Raw genomic sequence first — 26,908 nt, 5'->3', positions numbered from 1 at the left:
TGCTCTTGGCTATTCATCTGTTTAAAGTTAAGTGTATGTTTCAATTATGTGCACTGCATTAATGTGGTGCTTTGCTATTAATATTTTAAATAATATTTATATTTATGGATACTCAGTTACTCTTTAAGTAGCGGATAATCATTTAAAAACTAATTTAATTTATATTTTTGCCAGCTTATGTAATATCTAAGTTAAAAGAGTTGATTTGAATTTTCCACTGCTGTTTACAAGGGGGTTATATGAAGCAATAATTTTAAATAAGAATAAAAAACAGAGGCTAATTCTGTCAACTTGTCAGAGAAAAGGTAAAGATATGGGCAATTAAATAGGTAATAGTTGGAATCATGGTTTAATAGCAAATGTAACTGAAACTGTGTATTGTTCGCAGCAATGCAAATCAGAGGATTCATGATGCTTGTCATTTAAATTGGATTTTTTTTAATTTTGCTTGTTTGGTCTTCTCTTGGAGATATCTCCTCTTATGTGATCTAAATGAAAGTATTTTTATAAAGTGAATGCCGCAATGAAGTGAGATGGCAGTTCTGACAGTGTAAATTCCTGTATCTTAAAATGTACCTTTCACTCACAAATTACCCACATATTAGTTTGAATGAAATAATGACATGAAGCGAGAATGAAGTAACTTTGAAAATTACTGAAACAAATAAATTGGGATGAACATTGCAATAGAAACAAAGAATTATTTTTAGTCAATTTTTAAAAAGATGCATTGAGGTCATCTGTTCAGATGCTGGTTTTCTGCTCACTCAAATGTTGGTCCTGATTCTTCATGCTATCACACCAGGTTTATGACAGTGTAACTCCTTTGAAGTCAACATAGTCACCACAGAGTAAAAATGGCATAACAGAATAGAGAATTAGGCCAACTGTGTACTCATTGGATCCTATTCTGCTTCAGCAGTAGGCAAAAACCTGCAAGGTCACGGCAGCAAAACGAAGTATATGAAGGCCTCCATCATATAGACCTGAATTTAGTTGGAAGAAGGAACTAGTAAACATTTTCAGTGTTGTTTTACCAGCCTGCAGATGAAATCACCCCAGTGTTTTGGCTTCTGATGAAAGGCATTTGTTCAGTGCTTTTGTCTTACTTCCTTTGATCACACTAGGTTTTTATATTTTTTGTGTATGTGTGTGGTCATTTCATCTATGTCTGTGGTTCATTTTTCAAGGCATAGTTAAGTGAGAAGGAAGAGAGGGAGAATAGAAAGTTACTGTAATTGATGAGGCTACAGTGCATTAGGGATTCTGTACTACAGAGGGCAGAAAAAATAATCCTCAAAGCATTCCACACAAAATAGCAGAAATCTGCAAAGTGCAGATTATTTATGCCATGTGCTACTGCCAGGAGCACATCAGAGAGCTAGAAATAATATTGATTTTCCCCCTAAGCTTTGGTGTTCCCGGTTTGCCAGTGAACCCCATGGATACCACACTTGCACTGTGATAATTGATGAGAAATTAAAAGGAAAATGTTTGAAGACTCTTATGGTTTTAATGCTCTTCAGTAGAATATATTTTTCAAAAACCCTTTCCTTTTGGTTTACAGTCTGGTTACAGTCTTCTTTACAAGTCATAGTGCAAAAACTAATCATCCCCAAAAGTTTCTTCAAAACTATTGGACATTATATAGAAAGGGGCCACAGTACTGGAGCATGCTTTACTAATGCCCACTTAAAGAAAACAAGCAATTGAAGTGGACATTTGAAATAAAATGAAGACACCCGGAAACATCCCAAGAGAGCAAAATAGCTGTTTTTGAACTTGTTCTTTTTATTGTGTGCCATGTTACTTCCTTATTTCCATTTTTCTAAAATAAAACTCCATTTGATTTGTTCACACAAGCAACATGAAGTTCTGATACATTGAAAGGACTTTTCACCAAGAAGTAGCTGTATTTGAATACAACGATTTTCAATACAGTTGTCATTTCTGAACTGCTGGCCACCATCTTGCTAAACAGTGACATTCAATTATCAGTGAAAGATAATTAGTATATTAAGGAGTATGAAGCTAAATGAAGTCGATACAGACAGAGTATGGGGAAAATAGAGAGAGAGATGTCAAAGATAATGCTGGAGTTGCAAGCCCAGCAAATGGTAAGGATAAAATGAAAATGAAAGGGTTATAAACACAGTTGAATTAAAATTCCCCTTTAAATTCAGTCAAGGTCATTTGTAGCACTGTTGGGGGAATAACTGATTTTTCAGTTTGCTGGCTGTTTTGAAAAATGGGCAAAAAAATAGTTTTGGGTCAACCCCAAGTGATTTTTTTGAAATTTTGGTGACTCTAAAAGTTGGGTAGAACAATTCATTTTGGATTGAATGAAACGTTTTGCTCAACCTGAAACGTTTTGTATTGATTTCAAAATTTTGTTTTCAAAACATAACATTTAAACACTTTGTTCAGAAAATGACAACAAATCATTGTGACTTTTATAAAAAGGCCTTTTTTAAACTGAAACAATTTGGCAAATTTGACATGAATTAATGAAATGTTTTGGGCCGCCCAAATCTTCATTTTCTGCTGAAAAATGTTTTGGCGGATAATTTTTGCCCAGCTGTAGTTGTACGTGCACAAACCTCTATGTGTATGGGGAGGAGGTGGACAAGGAAGAGGGTTTAAGGTATGAATTATTTTTAATAAAGGGGAAGAAACAATAGGACTTAACAAGAAATTTGAGACGAGTGAAGAATTATGATTGTTGCTATATGTTACAAGTGCTGCTGGATGTTTGTTGCTATGAAGCTCCAGTGCTGACAGAGATCCTGAAAACCATCTTCAGCATTATCTGTAGCCCACTAATGCTAGTCGGTGAGGATGAGATTGTAACTCTTGGTAGCTGCACTGGCTCTGGGGCAGGCACAAAAAATTTTAATTCCTCCCTTGCCATGGGAGAGGAGTAAATTTCTTAACCCCTTTCCACGGAGCAGCTTCCTTCCCCCTCCCGCTCAGGAATCAGGGCCTGCGGTAAACTAGTCTCCAGGCAACCTAATAAGCACAGCTGGCCTGCAGCAGGCTGCCTGATTAGCCATTTCACCTGATTGGCTGGAAAGGCCAGGAGACTGGCTCTTAAGCCAGCAGCAGCAGCAGCTGCTTGCTGGCTGTTCAGCACTCATATTAGCCACTGTGACTAGTCCAGTGTTGCCTTGTTCCTGCTGCTTCTGCCTTGCCCGAGCCCTATCCCTGCCTGAGCCCCCATTTTGCCTGTTACTCTGCTTGCTCCAGGTGATTCTGGCTCTGACGCTTGGCTCTGCACTCTGGTTCCTGCCTCCGGCTTTGTCTCTGGGACCCAGTTCCTGACGTCCAGTTTGACTGTTACCTCTGGCTTCTGACTGTTCCCTCCGGCTCTCACCCTGGTTTCTGACACCCACTCAACCCACTTGGCCTGTCTATCCACCTCCCAGTCACCTGACACCCCTCACTTATGTGTCAGGTCAGATACCCTGGTCGTGAGCAGGGGAGCATTGCTGCTCTCTGATCTTTCTTGTCCAGATTCTGGACTTCAGAACCCTACAACAAGGAGTATCAGGGGAGTGACCTCTGTTCTCCCCACTGTGGATGGAGTCACAGTCTGAGCAAGAGAGTGGGGGTGAGGTGAGAGCTTATTCCTTTTTCCCTGTGCTAATGTGTAAGGGCTGTGACAATCTAGCTCTAATCAAAAGCCTGGTAAACCTCTCTTTTTCCTGTATTTGGTTTGTGTTTTACTCCAAGGAGTGATAGTTACATGTGCTAAGTGGATTATACTGGAGACAGCCAAAAAGTATAGTGGTATCTGAGGCCTGCAAAATCTGTGAAATCCTGCAGGGACTCAAGGAAAGCTTGTGTTATGCTTAGAAATGGGCCCAGGCCATTATTTGGATCTGAATTGAGTTGTGTTCAGTTCCAGGCTTTTGATGAGAATCCCTCTAATTACAATATGTTGACTCCTACACTTAGGGGCTGGCAGTATTTTCATCTCTCTCTCTTTCCTGTTTGTAGCCCTTTAGGAAAAGCGCTAAGATATACAGAACATGACCTTTCAAAGCATTCCTGTGTGTTCTGAAACGTGGTAGGATTCGTTTGGTAGCTGGTTTTCAGTGTTCAGATGCCTATAGAACTGTAGCTTATCTTTCTAATTTGTTTCATGTAATCTTTTTTTGTCTAATGTGATCTGTGTATCCAGTCCTCGCTGCATCTACGCATGGTATACTGCGGCCCAAAAATACGAACAGTGAATTCTAAAATGCATTTTTTTGTTTCTTTCCAACAGCTGGCTGTCCAGACTCCTTGATTAAAGAGCTTCATCACTTCCGAATTCTGGGAGAAGAACAGGTGAGTTAACATCTCAAAGGCAGCATCATAGTGTCATGAAAGATAGATGCTAATGAGACAGTTTCTTTTCTCTCCAGGGAAGCAGAGTATGTCTCATGGCCCCCCAGTGCCTTGAAATGGGGAAGAAAAACACACAGGAGATGTGTGTGAGAATATTTTTTTTAATCTATCCATCAGCCTTGACAGGTTATTAATTGGTACATCTGCTATCTGCCACAGCTTTTCAACTCAGGATTCCAGCAGTAAACAGTCTCTGTAAAGTGGCAGATAGGCAAACAAGAAAATACAAGGATGAAGTCTACCTAAGGGATTGATATTTAAAGCTATCTTTGATATTATCTATATCTTTTTCTGGTCCAGAACTTTTCTTTATTTTTAAAAGCCTATTATTCAAAACTATAACAACATTTTGAATGTGTATAGCATTTTCTATATGAGACCCTCAAAGCACCTCATAAATATTAAACAAACTAAGCCTCACAACACCCAGGGGGCTGCGTTTTATGGCAGGGGAGCTGATCACCTTATCAGCTCCCGCGCTGCAAAGCACAGCCCCTGCTGGCACCACTCCATGCATGCCCAAGACTTGCAGTTTGGTGGGGGCAATGTGGCCACCTTCCCCCAAACTACATTAATTTTTAAAAGCGGGGGGTATGGTCCCCCAACCTCCCCAGTTCCAACGCCCCTGGCTGGATCCCAGTCAGACCTTTTCGGGAAGCCACAGTGAAGTGAAGAGGGACTGTAAGCCTACGCTTTCAGTCTGGATGGTGAGAGACATGGGTCTGCACCCGAGAGAGGTGACAGCTAGGAACTGGAAACCGTAAGATGTTGCCCTACAGGAAGACTGGTGTGTGTGTGGAGGGGTTTGGGGGGTGGGATGCAGTTAACCCTGAAACTGTGACACACCTAAGTACAGAGATTACTGTAGTTATGTTATCTACCCACAAAAGCAAAATTGTAACAAGTCTAATGATGACTTTTGTAACACTGCCTGGAACTAGTGTGCACGTTTTAAAATTAACAGTTGGGAAGCAACTAATGAGAGAAAGTCTTTGGTCTGAAAAAAAATGAAGAAAATGAAAATACATCTAAATTAGGAAAACAGGTTCTACAAAAGCCAAGGGGAAGAAAGGAAGGACTCAGGGAATTTTCTTACCCACATGACCAGACAGCACATATTTTACTTTTTTCAGTCTTTAAAAATGTGTCTGTCATATGCTGTATTCATGTGTACAATAGAAAACCATACTGCTTCCAACTTGCCCATTGGGACTAACAGTTTCTACCCATCTTAACTCCTTACATCCTCTTCAACCCATCCCCCTCTTAAAAGCCTAAGGAGGTGTTGTAGTAACCAGGCAAGGTACTAACGAACTTCAACAGGACTTTATTTTTAAAGTGGAAACCTCTTTACCAAGCTGCTGTTACACCCTCGGTAGCTCTCACTCCGTCTCCTCAATTTCCACCCTCCCCCTTCCTGTTTCCTGTCCCAACAGCCAGTGCTCCTAGTTCTAATAATTACAAGCAGCATCTAAACACCACATTCCCTCCTCTCTTAAGAAACTCTTCCAATTAAAGTAAACATTAATATGAAACAAGACACTATACTGTTCGCAGAAATATTACACTGAAAACTCTGTAGATAATACATAACATAGTCTCTAGTCCAGACAGGTGGTCATCTGGGTCTGACAGGCCATCGCTCAAGCCCCAGTTCCAGTGCAATGTCTTGTTGTGTTGATACTACGGTGAAGTCATCCAGTGCAGACTGGGTGTTGCCATAATCTCTTCTTGGTGCATAGGCAGGTGCAAGATAAGAAGCATTCCATACCTGCCCATCAGAAAGTCGATCGGTGTAAGGTCCCTTCTTCTCTATGATTTTAAGAGGAACTGTGAATTTATGGTTTTCATATTCTAATGAAGGAACCACATTCAAACTTTGGTTCCTTAGCACCCCGTCGCTTGTCTGTGAAAGACTTATACTTTGCTTGGTTCTGTTCAATTGTTTTTCTCACATCATCCTCGATTGGGGCATCAGGTCGTGCCTTTAACAGTCCAGCAATGTTCAGTTTAGTATTCATCTGTTTCCCATGCAGTAACTCTGTGGGCGATCTTTGCATTGTTGCATGTTGTGTAGTCTGGTATGCTTGCAAGAAATCAGTAGTGAAGGTTCTCCACAATCGCCCTTCCAGTTTAGCCGTTTGCAAACTCTCTTTCAAACTTCTGTTAAACCGTTTGATTTCCCCATTGGCTTGAGGGTAATATAGGGATGACCTTCTGTGTAAAATGTTCCTCTCTGCTAGAAAAGTTTCAAACTCCAGGGAAGTAAATTGACTACCATTATCTGAAACCAGTTCTTTGGGGTTACCTTCCCCGCTAAAAACTGAAGAGAAGAACTTAATTACTGCAGCAGAAGAGATTTGCGATGTAAATGCTACCTCAGGCCATTTACTGAAATGGTCTATTAAAGTGATGGCAAAACGGCAGTCACTTTGAGCAGTATCAAAGGGTCCTACAATGTCAATCGCCACTTTTTCCCATGCAGATTCAGGAACAGGAACAGGCTGTAATGGAAGGGTACATTTCACTGCTGTCTTATCATGCATTTGGCAAGTGACACAGGATTTTAGTCCAGCCTGTGAAATTGTATGCCTCAGAATGGAGAGTTCAGTTTGTCTAAATTTGCATTTGGACCTATTGAGCTTGAGGCCTGCTTTGCTGATGCAGTTTAGTACAGACTGCAGGTTATTGTCATGCTCCTCAGAAGTGTTTCCAAACACGATAATATCATCCAGATAGCACTGAACTCCATGTTGATTCTTCAGAATCAATGACATCATTTTTTGGAAGGCACTTGGGGCAGATGTGAGACCGTATGGTACATGTTTAAAACGGAATAGTCCCTCATGTGTAATAAATACTGTGAGGTCTCTGCTATCTTCATGCAACATAACCTGGTAGTATGCGCTCTGCAAATCAAGAGTAGAAAACATCTTTGCTCCACGGAGTTCTGCAAATACTTCTTCTATGTGAGGAAGAGGATGGCTGTCAATCACAATAGCTTTATTTGACTCCCTTAAGTCCACACAAAGGCGAATGCCTCCACCCTTCTCCGTCACTACTATAGGTGAAACCAATTCTGAGGAGTCAATCTCTTCAATAATGTCCTTTTGAACAAGTTTTCTCAGTTCCTCTGAAACAGCTTCCCTGACTGAAAATGGTAAGTGCCGTACAGGCATCACATTATTCCACATTTTAACTTTATGCAGAAACCCATAAGCACAGCCGAGTTTCTATTCAACCTGGTGTTGGGTCCCAGCTGAAACTGGTGTGTGTACCGCAAGAGTGCTTTGCTGAGGAAGATCAATTCGTCCATTAACTACCCTGAGATTTAAAGCAGCCAATAAATCTCTGCCAAGGATAGGAGTGCCTTTGTGGACAATGTAGAACTCTGCAGTTACACAGCAATCCCCAAAAGTAACTGCTGCTGGCAGGCAGCCACGTACTGGAATATGGTTTTTCAAATAGCACACCAAGTGAAGTTTGGGTTCAGTAAGAGACACATCTTTAAAGTAATGCAAATAGATGGAATCAGGTAGTATAGATACTGCTGAGCCAGTGTCCAACATTAGCTGAATAGAGTGTGGTTTGCCTGAGGGTATGGCGGAAACGTTTACCGTGCACTTTATTCGTTCTGGAATATGTGCAGTAGTCCACGCTCCATTTTGTCCATTTTGTCCACGCTCAGCACAGTAACATCTGGTATTGTAACTGCATGCACCTGTTGATTGAACTGACTGCTGTGACATACTTTAGCAAAATGCCCAATCTTTTTGCAATGATTGCACTGAGCTACTTTTGCCGGACAACCTGTGTAGCTTGCAAGGTGTTGTGGGGATCCACAGCGAAAGCATGCTTTTACTGTATTTTGAATTTGCTGATCTGGTGGTTTTTCATTAGTTTTCCTCTTGGAGTCGTTTGTCTGCAGCGACAGAGAACTTTTCTGCAAAGGAGTCACAGCCTGGACTGAGCCTCCTGTATCCATGCTCATTATTTTGGCTTCAGCTGTAGCTGACTCAATCTGAGTAGCAATGGTTATTACTTTTTCTAATGTAAGTTATGGTTCTTGAAGTAAGTGTTCTCTTACATGAAGAATTGTTGTTTTCTCAATGAGCTGGTCTCTGATCATCTCATCTGCCATATTCCCAAAGTCACAAGTTACAATCAGACTCCTCAGGGAAGCAATATACTGCATTATAGTCTCCCCTGTTTTCTGCTCACGCTGGCGAAATCTCTAGCGATTAACTACTACATTCACTTTTGGCACAAAAAAGTTCTTTAATCCAGTGAGTGCAGTCTCATATTTATCATCTGCAAAGGGAAAAGTGTAAAATATATGCTACCCTTCTGCTCCAAGGCAGTGGATTAGCAGAGCATGCTTTCTTACTTCAGAAATTTCTGTAGCACTGATTGCAAGCAGATAAGTCTCAAACATGGATCCAGGCAGTAAAAGCAATTGGAGGCTCACCTGGGCTTTGCAGAAAGGGTGCAGGTGGGTTCAGAGACAGAAGATCCCATCCTCATCGCTAAAATGTTGTAACAACCAGGCAAGGTACTAACGAACTTCAACAGGACTTTATTTTTAAAGTGGAAACCTCTTTACCAAGCTGCTGCTGCACCCTTGGTAACTCTCACTCAGCCTCCTCAACTCCCCCACCCTTCCTGTTTCCTGTCCTTTCAGACTCCCAACAGCCAGTGCTCCCAGTTCTAATAATTACAGGCAGCATCTAAACACCACAGGAGGATAGATGCACCTTGCAATATGATTAGTGTAGATCGGTTTTTAATGTCTCCGACACTGTGGTATCAGAGCTCACAGAAATTCAAATAAAGCAAATGTGAAATTCTCTCTCTCTCTCTCGCTGTACTAACTTCTCCTCCATCTGGGGCTTGATCCTGCGAGGTGCTGAACATGCTGACCACCAATAGCCAATAGGAGATGAGGATGCTTGGCACCTGGCAGGACAAACTGTTGGAGAACATACTGACTGTGTGTGCCTGGTTTCTTTATCTAAACATGAACAGTGAGGGTTTAAACCAGTCGGAGAACACTTCAATCTCTCTGGTCACGCAATCACAGACATGAAGGTCGCTATCTTAAAACAAAAAAACTTCAAATCCAGACTCCAGCGAGAAACTGCTGAATTGGAATTCATTTGCAAATTGGATACTATTGATTTAGGCTTAAATAGAGACTGGGAGTGGCTAAGTCATTTTGCAAGGTAGCCTATTTCCTCTTGTTTTTTCCTCCCCCCCCCCCCCAGATGTTCTGGTTTAACTTGGATTTAAACTTGGAGAGTGGTCAGTTTGGATCAGCTATTACCAGCAGGAGAGTGAGTTTGTGTGTGTATGGGGGTGGGGGGGATGTGAGAAAACCTGGATTTGTGCTGGAAATGGCCCACCTTGATTATCATGCACATTGTAGGGAGAATGGTCACTTTGGATGAGCTATTACCAGCAGGAGAGTGAATTTGTGTGGGGGGGGTGGAGGGTGAGAAAACCTGGATTTGTGCTGGAAATGGCCCAACCTGATGATCACTTTAGATACGCTATTACCAGCAGGACAGTGGGGTGGGAGGAGGTATTGTTTCATATTATCTGTGTATATATAAAGTCTGCTGCAGTTTCCACGGTATGCATCCGATGAAGTGAGCTGTAGCTCACGAAAGCTCATGCTCAAATAAATTGGTTAGTCTCTAAGGTGCCACAAGTACTCCTTTTCTTAGTGCAAATAGATGTTTTTTACGTTTAATTTGGGAGGTGGTAAATTCTGTGGTTATGCTGGTATCTGGTGAAAAGGAGTTCCATAGCAATGGGTCACCCACCAGAATACTTAGAGTGGTTGTAGAGAGAGTTGAATCTCAATTATGTGAACTCCAGAGTTCCTGATAAGTGTAGCTATCGTGATAGGCATTGTGCGAAAAGCCTATATCCTTAATAACCTCAACCTGGTGAAAGGTAGCAAGTTTAGCTTGACTCGTATAAAACTTTATAAAATTAAGCAAAATTAAGAGACAAACTGATACAACCTGGATTTGTTTAAACTGAAAGAACTGATTAGGAGTCTTCAAGTTTCCTGATAAGGTTACAAAATTGCTTTAGCGACACACCAGGTCAGTGCAAGAAACCGAAAGAAGTGGCCATAATTTGGATCACCAGATAAGTGTTTTGACTGGAGACAGTTTTAATAGATGAGGTGTCAACTAGAGCTGGTCAGAACATGCTTTTTGTATTTGTTCCCTCCTCCACCTTCCCCACATGCAGAAAATTGTGAGTTTTCAACAAATAAAGTGAAATTTTTGCTAAAAAAAAAAAAAAACTTTACCCAGAAAATCAAAATATTTTGTTTTGAAATATTGAAATTTTCCATGGAGAGCGGACACTTTTAATGACAAATTTAGTTTAGTCCAAAACCCAGGTTCCTGTTTAAAAAAAAGAAAAAGAAAATCCCAGTTTCAACAGACATTTTTTGAACAGTATCATCCATTTTTTGCACATTGTTTTACTTGGTAACTTGTTCAGGACTGTGGGCTGAACAGTTTGAAGAAGCTAACTTGCAGAAGAGGGATTGATTTTCCCTGTCATAGCTATAATTGCTTGCTTGAAAGAAGTGTTGTGTCACCACGCCAGAGCTAGTCTGTGTACATCCACCCTGTGCTAGAAATCATCCTTTCCAGCTGTGGTGCAGGCACATACTTAGACTGTAAGCCCTTTGGAGCAAGGGTGCTCTTTTTATTCTGTGTTTGTACAGTGCTAAGCGCAATGGTATCCTCACCCATAGTCTGGGTTCCTACGTGGCACCGCAACACAAATAATACATCTTAACAAGATAAGCCTCTTACCTAGAGCAGGCAGCCAATTTTCCTTCTTCCTGAAATGAAGCCATCCAGATGTTGTCTACTTCTCCTGTCCCCAGGTAGAACCTCTCAGAGTGGGTAGAGGCCTACCTTAAGTATTGGTCCTGGTGCATCATGCTGAGGGGTTTGGCGGTGGGGTACAGGTGAGTAGTAGAGCTGCTGGGACTTGTGGCTCGACAGGGGCGTGCTGGCCACTTCTGGGAGCGGCATGGGGCCGGGGCAGGCAGGGAGCCTGCCTTAGGTGCAGCCCCACTGCTGTGGGAGAGAACGGTTGACAGGGAGCCGCACTTAGGGTCCAGGGGAGCCACCACTGGCTCGTGGGCCTTGAAGTGAAGAACACTGGGCTAGAGAGCTCTAGATCTTGCTTTTGAGTGCCACTCTGCACTGGATTTGGATCCTCTTTTGTAAGGAGCTGACCCTCTCCAGATTTGACAGGCCTCATAGGTGCACTGGGTTAGGTCTGATTGTGCCCAGGGGAGCTCTTTAACCCATTCCTGACTGGGATGGAAACCTGTCCCACCACACGGTATATTCATTTCACTGCTACATGCTGTGTTTTGTTGACTTTTTAACTTTACTACTATTAACTGGTTTATGAAACATTTTTTATTGAAATACAGAGTGTTGGTAAAGCAACACAAATGGATGGCAACAGATTACTGCTCTGCCTCATCTGTTATGCTTTGAGAGGGTTCCTCATAGTCCTTACTAGTAAAACGTCCAATAGACCTGGGTGAAACTTTTACCTCTGAAATGCAGATTTGGGTTGGCCAAAACATTTCACAATTTCATATTTATTTTGGTTAATTGTTTTGGTCAGATATTTTTTTAAATGTCAAAATGAGCTGTGTTGACATTTCTAAAAGGAAATATGTATTTGGGCTAGATTTGCAAGGGGGCTTGTATGCCATTCACAAAAATGGAGGAGGCACAGATGGTACTGGTGCCCCAATTGTAGCCCAGTGGTTAAGGAATTCAGAATGTGGGAGACCAAGTTTCAAATTCCTGCTCTGAATCCGGCAAAGTGGGGACTAACAGCTTTCTCACATAAGTATTAGGGGGATGCCACTTTCTTTGGTTCCAAATTTCATTTACTTTTAATGTTTAAAAAAAGCAAGTAAAACGTCTGAGGCAACTGAAAAAGAAAACATTTTGTTTTTTATCCGAAACGAAAATTATTTTCATTTTGTTTCCAGTTTGGCTAGTGAACCAAAAAATTGATTATTCATACAGCTCTAGTCTCCAAAGGCAATCTTCTTCAGAAACACTTGCAGGAGAAGGGACATCCTAGTGTTTTGGCTTTTCATTATCTATCTTCTTGTGGTTTCCTGGTGTATTATAACATGAAGAAAATGCAGCAAGAGTGGTTCTGGTTGGTTTGGGTCTTCGTTGTGTAAGTTCTCCCAATGTACAAAGCTCTTGTTCTGTACAAACCAATAAACATAAAGAGAATCTCCAGAACAGACTGCCTCAGCAGAGCCAAAATCTAAACTTTTGCATGTTACCACAATTGAGATTTTAGCTGTTTGGGACTTCACCCGCCTGTCCCTCCCTCCCCCGTGAAGTTTGATTTCGTCATTCATAATCCTTCATTTTCACTTGGATAAGGTTCAGCCCTCTATCTAACCACTTCACTTCATAGGTACATGACAGATGCTGAGGACTGGGAGGAAAGATTTATTAGCTAAGGACCCGCTGAAAAATAAAACAGTGTAAGAAAGTCAGTCTCCTACAGAGCAGCTATTTGTCCTATGAGGCTGGCTTTCTCTGTGATTAAATGGAAATGAGTTCACGAGTAATGATATTACAGGCTGCTTACAAAAATATGCTAAAGATGCAGCAAATGTAAATGTGGGATCTGTCCAAATACTGTATAAGGCAAAGGCGGCAAAGAGTCTTGTGGCACTTTATAGTCTGTTAGTCTATAAGGTGCCACAGGACTCTTTGCCACTTTTACAGATCCAGACTAACATGGCTACTTGTATAAGACAAGTAATTCAACAACAAGCTAGAGAAAAGAGAGGGTGTGCTTCGATTCAGACCTAAACACTACAGTATACTAACACAGTAAGATTACTGGCAATCTGTATGGAACTGTGTTATGGATTCTTCCTAATGACTCTGAGAAACTTTCTTCTTTTTTTCCCCAAGAGTGATAAAAAACATGTTTAATTGTTTAAATGGAATATTGTGATTCATGAATAAAATAGCTATGTGTGAGGGGCAAAAGAGAAAACAAATAATGCAGGAGAAATCTGCTGCTGTACCTGAGTGCCCCCAACAGGACATAGCATAGAGAAAGCAGATGACAGGCTAGTGACAAGGAAAGAAGCTGCTCAGTAATGTATAGCTAGACCTCTCTGCTATATTGTCAATTCTGACAGTGTTGCATAATGTATTGGCCAGTTTCTTGATATTTTGACAGTGGAGTGATCCATTTTAACAGATCTCTCATTAGCTGCTGTTGCTGCAACTCATTGCAGTCTTTTCTTTGGGAACATTTTGGATGTTGTATCCCTTGAATCAGAGTAAGCCTTCTGGGAGGCACTCCATTCTTCAGCAAAATTCCTTTGTGCATTAGGAGATTTTGTGCAAAGGAGCCTCCCCAGTGTTGGAATTTTGCAGAAGCACTGTCCCAGGATGGTGTGTATCTGAACAATCTTTTGCTATGTGTGGTAGCTTTAAACAGCTGTTTATGTTATATGAGGTGTGACAGAAGTGCTGAGAGAATTCTGGGGTGTGTGTGTGTGTAAATAATCATAGAAATGTAGGACTGGAAGGGACCTTGTCAGGTCATCTAGTTCAGTCCCCTGCACCGAGGCAAGACTAAGTATTATCTAGACCATCCCTGACAGGTGTTTGTCTAAACCGTTCTTAAAAACCTCAAATGATGGAGATTTCACAACCTCCCTAGGTAATTTATTTTAGTGCTTAACTACCCTGACAGTTAGGAAGTTTTACCTAACTAGATCTCCCTTGCTGCACTTTATGCCCATTACTTCTTGTCCTGTTCTCAGTGGTTAAGGAGAACAATTTTTCACTTTCCTTTTTATAACTGTGAGGGATCTTGAGCTTCGAATGCAGGCCCATGTGTCCTTTGGCCACAACTGACACCCAGCAGCTCACCTGAGTAACCAGAAAAGGGAACCAGTGAAGTGCTGGCTTGCAGAGGGCCCTTACCCTGAAGCTCCTGATTGAGGGAAACATCCAACAACCCTGACTGGCTGAGGAGCTCTGTATAAACCAGGAAGCAACACAGGAAGTTGTCAGAGCAATTAGAGAAATCCCTGGCTGGCTGCTACAATGGACCCCTCCTGTTTATCTGGTTCCTGAATCCTGCATTCCTGCCTGCTTATGGTTCCTGTCCTTATCCCAGATCCTCCTCTATTCCCAGTTCTTGCTTTCCTGACATACTCCCTGGTCCCTGGTCTGACGCCTTACTCTTGCACTGGCTCTGGCTCTGATGCCTGGCCTTGGAACCTAATATGTCTCCAGCTCTGACCGCTAGGCTTGACCGCCCACACCCTGGTTATTGTAATAACAAACTTTTACATACTTAATGTAACATTCATTCATATTTTAAAAGAAATTTGCTGAAAATGTGCTTGTGCCCTTTTTGTACTATATTTCCATCACATATAGTACTGAATGAGTTTGATGGTATGAATATTTGTGGAACCAGTGAATTTTAAGTGTATGTTGAATATTCACATGAAGTGAATTTTGAACTCATTATCACATTACATCCATCCAATCAGTAAACAGGAATACGTCTGACGAGTTTAAAGTAGTCAACAGTTTGGAGTTTGAATTTCAAATATACTACTGCAACAAAGTGGTCGTAACTGTCTATGTACCAAGAATTACTCATATAAATTGTTAAGCAAATAATTTCAGTTTAGAAATTTCAAATTGAGAAAATTGTCAGCTGCCCCTGGAAAATTCACAAACAGAGAAAGAAATAATATTCATTAGATAAATTATTTGCTGTGGAGAATTTGCCCAGGTCTTTCCAATACCTAGGTAACCCTGAGAAAATTGTGGGCTGTTTTGTTAATATGGAGTTTCATCCTCAAATCTTTCTCTTTCAGGAATATAAGTCTCTTCCTATCTGTTGGCTACCTCATTGTCTTGTCCTCTCTCCCCTTCTCTTTTCCTTTGTTGACTCCATCCATTCCCTTGGCTTCAGCTATATTTTTCTGCCAGTGACTTCTGAATCCACCTCTCAGCACCTGTCCTCTACTCATCTGTTCAGCCTCAGATCTCCATCTGACTCTCAACTCAATCATTGTGTATGCCACCACAGTCCCAAACTCACTCTCTCTCTGAAACTGAGATATGTTTGCACTCCTGATCCCTCCCTACCACCTCTTATCTCTGTTCCCATTAACTATGTCATGAGCTTTACAGTGTCCCAATGTCATCACCAGTGACTTTTCTCTACTCCCACCAAATCCAGTCACTACCTCCTTTATGAATATCTTCAAAACATGCTCTCCTGACTACACCTACAGCTAGAATTCTTTTCTGCACCTTGGCCTCTCCTGATAACTCTAACCTTATCCTCTCTGCCTTCCCCAATACTCTCTTCTCCTTCCACACAATGTAAAAGTTCACTGTTAAAGTCATCTTGCTCTCTTCTGTCACTGAGAGGGCATCATGATATTTCTTAAATCCTTTCACTGGCTTTTCATCTCTAAACTGGAGAAAAAAAATCCAGTCTCCTGAACCTCACTGTCAAGGCCCTACATGCCTCTCTTATATCTGCTTTCATGTCCCACAGCCCCCTTCTCACCACCTATATTTTTCATAGTCTTCTCTCCTTGCTTCTTATTTTATTTCCTTTTCTCAGCTTCATGCCTTCTTTCATTCTGTCCCATAAACTTAAAATAATCTCCCCTTTTTTCTCCATCTTGCACCCTCTCCTTCAAATTCCTTCTTTGCAGCAATTTTCATCTACAAATCATCCTGCACAGGGCTTATCATTGGCTTCTTATCTGAAATATTCTCTTATTTTTAAGGGCCAGATTCACCTTGGTCTTTATGCTTTTGCACAATTGCAGAGGGAGCCCAAGATGCCTTATCTGGCATTTCATGGCCCTCAAGATCCAGGCAGAATTCCAGCCCAGGAACTAAGAGCACAGTTCCTTTCCTGCTCCCCATGCCTGCGTGCATAATGTCCCAAAGGGAACAGAGAGGAGGTGGTACCATAGTTTCACCCTTCCCCATCCCAGCCAGCCAACAGTGGGTGGCCAATAGCACAGGAGTTGTAAAGTGGCAGAGTGGTCAGTACAAATGAGGAAGAGCCAGGAACTCCTGAATTCTAATCCATCATCTCCCTTTGTGTGAATGTCAGTTACTCCCTCACTTCCTATTTATAATCATACTTACATACCTGATAGATTTTTTTAAAGTATTTATGTTAGCACTAGGTATCTTATATTTTTTTGGATTTCGGTATCAAATAATTGCATTATGTACATTTTAGATATATATTATAAACATGTGACAAAAATTACCTAAAATGCTAAGTGCACCTATAGACTAGGAGCCTCCAAAATTAATTTTAAAATATACAGGTGATTATTTGATTTATGGGAATAGTAAAAACAACCTGACCCTAGCAAGTGGATTTTTTCCCTCTGAAACACCCTTACTTGGAGTTTTAAAAAGTAATTAAATTACCTTTTAAATATTAGAAATTCTTGATTTGCAGCTATCATTAAACTTTAGTCTAAATTCCCTGGGAGTTGTACTATCAGATGTTCTTAGATACGTAGAAAGAAAAAGCAATATACATAATTTTTAAAATACAGAATTACAATATGCTTATGCTATTTTAGAGAGCCCTGGCAAGTAAGTAATGTTTTCAGAAACATATTTCAGAATGGTTTTGTTCACCTAGGTATTAGAGGCTTGTTTAATCTCCAAATCTTAACGCAGCTGAGCAGATTCTGATCCCCACTTACACCAGTTTTATGCTCATGTCGATCAGGAGTAACTCTGTTAAAGCCACTGGATTTACACTTAAGTGAGAGTAAAACCAGGCCTAATATATGGTGGCTAGAAAATCAGGAACTGTTCAGAGCTCCAAGTGGATCCCATGAAGGAATGGGAAGTGGGAGGGGGAGGATATTATGATTGTCCAGCTTCCATCTATATGCCCCTCTCCATTAGGAGGTCCCTGCTAAATCTATAAGTGCCAAACTGTGCATACCTCAACATCAAGATGTGGTGGAAACTGCAGCTTAAGTTTGTCTTTTTCATAGATTTCTCTCTGGGAAGGAATGATCTGGACTTCATTTAAGTGCTAGATAACCACGCTGGACTTTAGAAGTTCTCTGTTTAGCCTAAGAATAGATACAGTTCAGCACTGGCCGGGGCACTAGAAGCTTCTGTAGTCTGCTTTTCCAATGTAGTTCTACCCTGATCTGAAGGCACTACTTCAAGTATATAAAAGTCTTAGGTTCATTAAATCATTGCCTCCCCCCCCCCCCACCCCGAGACTGGCAACAAGCATGACATTTAATACCATTTCTGATCAGAGGTTTCGTTGGTTGGTATTTTACATAGACCTTTCATAGAGTTTAAGGCCAGAAGGGACCATCAGATTATCTAGTGTGACCTCCTGGGTTACACATACCATCAGATTTCACTTAAATACCCCATTACTGAGTCCAATGACTTCTGTTAGAAGTATTTCAGACTCAGGAGATTCAACTGCTGTGTGCCATAGGCAGAGAATAGGAGAGACTGAGGTGCCACCCATGCTGAATTTGTCAGCATATCATTTAGAAAGCTATCTATTCTTGTCTTAAAGACTCCAAGCACTGGTGAGTTACACTGTTACACTGTTACAATTAAACTCACTGCTAGGAAATTGCATTTCATTTCAAGATTGTATTTGTCTAACTTCAGCTTCCAGCTAGTGAATCTTGTTATTAATCAAACTTGTTTCTCAGCAAGATTAGAAGCTACCTCATTCCAGTGAATATCGTTTGCACGTATAAATACCTATACATGGTGATCAAATCACCTCTCAACCTTCTCTTTGATAAGCTGAATAGGTTGAGCTCCTTAGGCTTCACATCCTGAGGCTTGTTTTCCAGCCCCTGGATCATTTTTGTGGCCCTCCTTTGAACTCTTTCATATTTCCCATCCTTCATGAAACATGAACACCAGTACAGGACATAGTATTCTAGCAGTGGTCTTATCAATACTGTGTATAGAGGCAAAATTGCTTCCCTACTTCTGTTAGATATTCCCCTTCTTATACATCCAGAAATTGCTTTAGCCCTTTTTGCCACAGCTTTGCACTGAGAGCTCAAATTCAGGTGGTTATCTTCACTGATCCCCAAGTCCTTCTCTGAGTCATTGCTTTCCACACAGTCTCCCCCATTCTGTAGTTACAGACCTTCATTCTTTGTCTCAGATGTATTATCTTGCATTTTGCTGTATTAAGATGCATTTTTGTTGGATTGTGGCCATTTCACAAGGTGATTCAGATCAGACCTGTCCTCCTCATTATTTAGTACTGCACCAATCTATGTGTCCTCTGCAAACTTTAACACCAAAGAATGTTATATAATCATCTAGATAATTGATACAAATATTGAATATTGTTGGACCAAGAACCAGTCCCTCTGGAACCCTGCAAGAAATTGTCCTACTCTTTGATGTCTCCCCATTAACACTACATTTCGAGATTTGTCAGCAAGCCAGTTTTTAAACCATAGAATAATGTGTGTCCTGTTAATTCCACATAATGCAAGCTTTTCACTCAAAATGTCATGGGGAATTAAGGCCTTGTTTAGACCAGAGGGTTACGGCAATGTAAGTTACGCAACTTAAGTTGAAGTAGTTTACATTGACTTAACACAGTTTCTACACTGCTCTGTGTCATCGGGAGATGCTCTCCCATCAACATAGCTTCAATCTCTCATTAAGGTAGAGTACTGAAGTCAAGGGGCGAGCACTCTCCCATTGATTTATCGCATCTTCACCAGACCTGCTAAATCGTTGCTGCTGCATCAATCGCAGCAGTGCCAATTTAGCCCACAGTGAAGACATGTTCTAAGTCAAATGCCTTAGAGAAATCAAGGTTTACTATATCACCACAGTTTCTTTTTTTAAAAAAATCGGACCTGTTATCTTGGTTTTTGGGTTTTTGTGGTTGTTTGTTTTTTTTTTTAAAGAAGACAACAGGTTTGTTTGATAAGACATAACCTTCCACGAAATTATGCTGACTGGCAAAAAATCTATTTTTAGCCTTTAATTCTTTATGGATAGAGTCCAAAATTAACTTTCCATTATTTTATCCAGTATCAACATCAGGCTTACCTGGGTTATCCTTTAAACCCTTTTTAAATATTGGAACTACATTGATAGGCCTCCAATCCTTTGGATTTAGTCCAGGTTTCCAAGATTTATTTAAAAAAATAACAATGATGCAGAGAGTTCCTCAGGTAGTTCTTTTAAGACTCTTACGTGGAAGTAATCCAGTCCTGTGGATGTGAAAATGTTTAATTTGAGCAGCTGCTGACTCACATCCTCCTTTATCACAGATGGTAAACTTTCTATTCTATCCACAACATCATATGGATACTTTCTCCTGCTTCATTTCAAATACAGAAAAGAAATATCTATTGAACATTTTCTGCAGCATTATTTACAATTTTACCATCCACGTCTAGCAATGGACTTATACCTGACCTAGGGATTTTTGTTACTTTTGTTTCCTAATATGTTTTTAAAATGCCATCTTATTGTGTTTAATCTTACTGGCCATTGATATTTCATTGATTCCTTTAGCTTCCCTTGACACCTACATTTTTTAACTTGTAGCTTATATTCATTGCCCTTTTCCCCTGTTTTTCCTCCTTTTACATATTGATGTTTTATGTTTTAGCAGCGCTTCCAAATCTCCTTTTAACCAGTATGGCTTTTTGGCAAGCTTACCTTCTTTTATGTCTGTGGAAATGTGGCTTTTTGGACATCCAGTTGTTATGTCCTTGAACAATACACAGTTTTTGTAAACACCCACACTTTAAATTTTGGTTCCCAGTCAGTTATGCTAACCATTGCTTTCAGCTTTGGTAAATTGGCCCTTTAAAGTTCCAAATATACTAAATCCCCAAAAACTTCAAATACCCTCAGCTTTGTGATTACTAGCAACCTTGCTGCATTCAAATCTGTGTCATAATAGTGATAGGCTACCATGTCCCCTTTCCAGTCCCCAGAATGATCTGGTCACCTTCCAGAACTCCTCAGCGGATTTTTCTCCTGTAGCATTAATATATTTTTCATGCAAAAGACTTAGTTGATGGAGTGCTTGTCACTTAAAATTAAGCACAATTTTAAGTGTATTTTAAGTAGGGTGACCAGATAACAACTGTGAAAAAATGGGACGGAGGGTGGGGGGTAATAGGCCCCCATATAAGAAAAAGTCCCAAAAAACGGGACTGTCCCTATAAAAAGAGGACATCTGGTCACCCTAATTTTAAGCATTTTTTTAAATACTGTTAATTGGGAAATTTACACAATACAAGTTTTTTCCATGTTTGTTTATGCATGTATGAAAATTGGCAGTCTCCAGTTATTTACTTATAGATATTTCTATGGCCTTCATCATAGCAATATCTGAATGCCTCACAAATTTACATCAGATTACTTTTAAAGCTAGTTTCTAACAATGGTAGAAGGCTTGTGGTTGATTCCTTCCATGCTGGATGTCATTATTAAATGGTGGTTTGGGGAAATTTTAATTTCTTTCTGTTTATATGGCCCTCATCACCATAGTACCTGATGATCTCTCAGTTATTAATGGATTTTTATCCTTGCGACATCCCTGTGTGGTAGAGAAGTATCACCCCCACTTTACAGATGGAAAATGGAGGTGCAGAGTAGATCAAGTGTTTTACCTGAAGTTACCCATAACGTGTGTGCCTGAGTCAAAAATTGAATCCAGATCTCTTTAGTAGCTGTCCAGTCCAGTGCCCCGTCCATTAGATCATTCAGAAGTCTGTCTGAAATGGTGGAATATACCTTTATCCTAAGTATAGTTTGTTCAGTTCCAATTGACATTAAAGATACATCCATAAATAATGTATAAGGTGTTCATAAATGATAAATAGATGGGTAATGTTTTCACAGGTGTCAATGTGATTTAGGATCCTAAAACCTATTGTCATGTGTATTTTGCCTATTTCTAAAAATAAGTTAGGTTCCTAAGTCACTTGGACAATTATGAAAATTTCACCTGTTGTAAACATGTTACAGACATGAGTTCTATGTGTTACACATAATGCTAAGTAGAAGGTGTTAGAGAGTTCTAATCCATGATTGTATGCAACTGTCACAGGGTGGTTGGCCCCAGAGAATGAAGTGGATCCAGCTCCCCTGTGCCAGAACAGGTGCTTCCATTTGGTCATTTAAGAGGTAGGGCAGCACCTCAGTACTTTAAGAGACCCAGTGAATCAGAGCTGCTTGAGTGAGAGTGAGGAAAAGAAGCAGGTGAGAGCTGCTAGATACAGAAGGTGTCTCTTGGGGGAAGGCTGAAGGAAAGGAGAGCAGCAAGAGGGGTTTGCTAGCTGGTGTCCCCAAGGCAGAGAGGTAGGGCAGATCCATTGGAAAGGACTGATGGCAAGAGTAGCAGCACAGGGAGGTGCCTGCTGGCTCTAAGCCAGAGTGCCAAAGTTGAAGGCTGGAAAGGGTTAAAGGAAGGGGGAGCACTGGTGTGATTTAGCAGCTGACATCTCTGTACTGGAGAGCTGGACCCAGAAGAACAAAGAGAGGGTCAGGAGGAGTGAGGGATGCTCCTCTTGTGACGAAGATCACCCATCAGAGATGCCGTGGGGGTTCCTGCTAGGAAGAGTGGGGTTGCATTCCAGCTGGAAGGGCTGTGGGGGCCATCCTGAAAGAGGGACAGAAGAGGACCAACAAAGAATCCAGGTGTGGCAGAAGACACCGGAATGTGGTCTGTGTTACATCAATGGCCCTGAGGATATGTGATTTTAAAGATTACTCGTTTATCACCGCAGTGCAAATTATGTTTTGGGAATTTGAATTTTGAACTATTTGCACTGTGTTCTTGTAATAAACCCAGCCCCATGAAGAGGTACTATTGAAGCAAGATAGCCTAAAGTAGAGTCTGTGGTTTACCTCAGGGGAGAAATGGGTGCACTGGTCATGCCAGGGCCTGTTGCAAGAGGGCACTGCAGTTAGGGCTGCCCTCTGACAGCAATCTGTTGCCCTCTTGAATTCTATAGCAAATGATTTAAACACTTCTTCATTGTGTATTAACCCTTTATAAGCTATTTATAAATGTACCCTTAATATAAAGTGAGATGTTTTGTTCTTTAACCTTAGAATACAATGTATATTAGAATATAACTGATTTTTGTTATGACAGTAGACTTGTACAGTTCTGCTGCTTCATTTTCAGTTGATGTCTGGGCCTTTAATTGATCTACAGTATAGACAGAAAAGAAAAATATTGGCAAATGACACCTCTGTAAATGTATCTGAGCTCTAGAGGTGGGAGACAGGTTTGTAAGTGGATAGCCGAATGTGCAAAGCATTTAGTAGGATCTTCTCTGTTTTCCAATTGATCCATTTGTTTGGCTTTTTATGGTATGAAAATCATTCTTGACAGTGCTATAATTGTATAATGATTTGGCATGATTTCTGTGCTGAACCAGTATAACATGTCAAATTCGTTGGACAAAATATGATGCTTTTTTCCCAATGAACCCTGTAAATCCATTTTCCTGCCTATAACTTATGAAGACAGAATTGATTTTTGTCATGAAAATTTTTTTATTACAGTGGGGGAAATCTTGCTGCCTTCTTTTATGTCAAGTTTGAGACTGGAGATCATTTTCTCTTTTCAGCTGAGGATTTATAATGGAAATGCTGACAGACCCTCAACTGTAGTATTGCTGGTGTTTTTGTCTATAATAGGAAGCTACTAACAATCAAACATTCAGCACAATTGAATGTTACCTTTTAAGACAGGGTAAGACAATCTCCCTCCTCACCTTCAGGTCCACTCTGTGCTTTTACGAAAAATGAGGTCCTCAGAGAGCTTTGCAGCTGTGATTACCAGCACTTCCGTTCAAGGCCAGCAGAATGACTCAGAGCACTCAACATATTTACTGCAAGAATCACAAACTTGGTTGAAAATTGATAGATTCCAACATTAAATATTTATCCCATTACCCTGGGATAAATGGGTTCATGCATAATAATGTTAAACACCATTTGACTCGTTGAGCCCCCACGTTCAAGGGGACCTTGCAGACACGTGTCATATATGCCTCTCTAAATGCTGATGTCTTCAAATTCCTTTCTAACAAGAAGGCATATAAGATATTAATCCCCAATTTCCAACTGATTTGCTCATGCCTCTCATACACTGAATGATTCTTCTTTAAAAGGGTATTTCTCCAATTAGCTTTTGTATTTTGCTTTGTTCAATATAAAGAGAGATGGATTTTTTTATAGATTTTTCCCAACTGTTTGGAAAAGATTTTATAAAACAGGATATAAGATTATTATTTTTAACGTGGATATTATGTAATTTGACTGTGGCTTTCAAAACTCTCATACTTGTTTTAAAAAATACAGCGAAAAAGAATGTGTTACTTGTAGCATGTAACTCCTGCAAAATGATGAGGGGCTTCCTAAATTGTACCTGCAAAATGTGCATAGGAGCTCCTGTGTTTAAAGAGCTCATTTGCATCCTCCCTGTGTGGGGGGTTGGATTCATTGCTTCATTTTTCCATAGTTTTGGTGCGGTTGTGTTTTTGGTAATCCAAAATTGTCATGAGTTATATATTAGGTAGAATTTTAAGAAGTACTAAATCTTTTCATTAAAGCTGTAATTTTACACTGTGTTTTGTGGTATTTGCACTCCTTCAGCTCATTTCCCCATCTTCTGAGAAAATTCATCCAACTCATTTCCCTCTTGCCTTTTAGTTTTTTCTCTTTGATTTATTCATTGTGCAATGGGCCAGATTCACTGAGACCTGCTCTACACTGGAGTTTTACCAACTGCTGGTAGAGCTGAATCAGTGCAAAACCATATTTTAGACATGATTTAACCTAGTGCAAGCTGATTTGTATCCGTTTAGCTTATCCCAATTTGAAACCAGGGTGAGCTAGACCAGTTACTGCAGTGGCATAAAGCATGACTACAGTAGGAGTTTATACTTTTGCAGCAGCTACACCAGTGACTAAAAACCAAATGTACAGATCAGAAGTGTGAGTTGGTGTAATTTAAACTTCTTCTTGCACCTGCAGTATGCATGTTACACCATGTTAGATTCCATCTAGACCAGAGTGCCAAACTCATTCAGCAGAGAGAGCCAAACTCCACTTATCATTGTGGTCTATGGCCTGAGGCCTTAATTTGGGACTGTGTACACTCCATCTTCAGCAGAAGGCCCACTGACATCACGGAGAAGTGTACTATAGTTCAAGGGTAGAAACGGGCCTTTACATAATAACCAAACTTCTAGTTATTATTATTTGTTACATACTTAATTGACTCACTGTCACTCAGTGGGAAAATATGCCCACCATTTGGACCACTGTTATTTCTATCCGTTGTTTCTCTTCCTTCTTCTCCATCTTCCTTTCTGTTTCTGTCCTTCTTCCCTGTCTTTCCTCTCTGCTCTTCGCCCTGCATTTCCTTCCCTGCAGTTGCAAATTCTCAATTCCCACCTCTCTCTGGACCTTTTTTCAATACCCCATTTCACCTTCTACAGTGATTGACAGTGCAATGATGACATTAAAGTGTCATTTACTTGACACACTCAAGTGATGTGGCTAGAGTTCAAACCTGTCTCCTTTATTGTTTCAGGTTCTCTGCAGACTTAAGAAGCAAACACAGAATTGGTTTACCCTCATGTAACATTTTTAAGGTTTTCTTCACAACCACAAGGGCTAGAATTTTACTTTTTAAAAAATGAAAGCTGAAATTCTGTGCAATCTGAATATGTCAAGAGGGCTAATGGCCACATAAATATATATTGGGCTGGACTGATCTAGCCCACAGGCTGTATTTAACACCTGGGTTCCATCTAACTGTCTTAAGGTCTGTCTACACTCTGAAATGAATGGTGGTTTTTAAATGTGTTAACTAACATGCTGATTAAAATATTTTAAAACTTGTTGAGTTTGTCTAAATTTTCCAAAGATTCAAAATTTGGATGAAAATGTTCTCTGCATGTTTTGGTCAATTCTCCTTAGCACCTACTGTAGACAAAGACAGTCATGTTTAAAAACCAGTTCGCAGGCTGTGATTAACCCCAGTGATAAACCAGAGAGATCCTTATATTTCTTTACTTAGGATCAGTTTCTGCCACGCATACTCTGCAAGCAGTCCTGAAGTAAGGTACTGATTAAAAGTGACAGAGATGGTCCAATTTATACTTCTTTCTTAGACACATAACAGAGTGGTGTCATGGCTAAGGCACTGGGCTAGGACTCATAGGATTTGGGTTTTATTTCTGACTCTGACACAGAATTCCTGTGTAAACTTGGATAGGTCACTTAACTTTCTGGTGACTCCATCTGTAAAATGGAGATTCTTCCCTCCATGGTGTTGTGAGGCTACTTAATGAAAGTCTGTGAAACACTGACACTACTATGAGAAATAGAAACACCTACACATGAAATTAAAATAGTTACCCACAGAAAGATTTTGTGGCTCAGTTTGTCTATCTGGAATATGTTTTTCAAAAGAAAGTTGTCTTGTGTAATTGTGGGATACTTTTGGCTCTGACTCATTATACTGTTAATTTCTGACTACAGCTCTTTGATTTCCTCCCCCCAATTTGTATCTAATGTGGAATGAAGCATTGTGGCATTTACCCTGTGTCCTGAAACAATGTGGCAGTACTTTGATGTCCCCAAACATCTGACAAATAACCTGATTTTACTGTGTAAAAGAAACATCATAACTGCTGATTTAATTGAGCAAGATAAACCAGAGCGAGACAGTTTGGGATTTCCCCCCTTCTCCCCAGGCTCTTTGAACTACAGTACATGTATTTTTCCTTGCAGTACGACCGCTACCAGCGCTACGGTGCAGAAGAGTGTGTGCTGCAGATGGGCGGAGTGCTGTGTCCTACTCCCGGATGTGGTGCTGGCCTGCTTCCTGAACCAGAAGTGAGAAAAATCATATGTGAGCCAAGCAATGGACTGGGCTGTGGGGTAAGACTCTGCACTTTCCTTATAGCTCACTGGGAATCAATTGAGATTGCAGGATCTAACAAGAAGCTTAAAAAAACAACGTATTTTCTTTTCACATTGATGACTCTGAATTACCATTCATACCACAGTGAGATTCAGTAGCTTTCAATAAACAATTTTAATACCGTGCCAGAGCCTAGAAATCACTACTTTGTCATGTAGAGTATGTCCATCCCAGAATCCTTTGCTTTAATTGGTTTGAGAAGTTGCTGATCTAAGTAGTTACAGTGAGCAGTTGAACTGTGCAAATTACAAGCCAGGAGCTTTGACTTTTTTCTCCCAGCACTCAGCAAAATTGAATAAGATCTAGTGCAAACCATTTATTGTTGTATTAGTACCACCCTTCTTAATTAGAGAGGGGGATGAAGGGAGAGAGAATGACCAGTCAATGATACCTCAGT

The 26,908-nt window shown here is 40.5% G+C and overlaps 1 protein-coding gene across 6 annotated transcripts in view; it reads left to right on the top strand.

Annotated features, from left to right (window-relative positions):
- The window catches only part of PRKN (parkin RBR E3 ubiquitin protein ligase), a 1,248,399-nt gene that overhangs the window by 1,035,716 nt on the left and 185,775 nt on the right, over positions 1-26,908 (top strand). For all 6 annotated transcript variants that reach the window (XM_077813311.1, XM_077813307.1, XM_077813309.1 and 3 more), the window contains 2 exons: positions 4,271-4,332; positions 26,319-26,468. In XM_077813311.1, coding sequence (XP_077669437.1) covers positions 4,271-4,332; positions 26,319-26,468 — 212 coding nt within the window. The remainder of the gene's footprint in view (positions 1-4,270; positions 4,333-26,318; positions 26,469-26,908) is intronic.

Source organism: Eretmochelys imbricata, chromosome 3 (assembly GCF_965152235.1).
Source record: "Eretmochelys imbricata isolate rEreImb1 chromosome 3, rEreImb1.hap1, whole genome shotgun sequence".
Classification (NCBI taxonomy): Eukaryota; Metazoa; Chordata; order Testudines; family Cheloniidae; genus Eretmochelys; species Eretmochelys imbricata.
The sequence above is the reverse complement of the archived record's forward strand: the minus strand, read 5'-3'. Positions and strand labels throughout refer to the sequence as shown.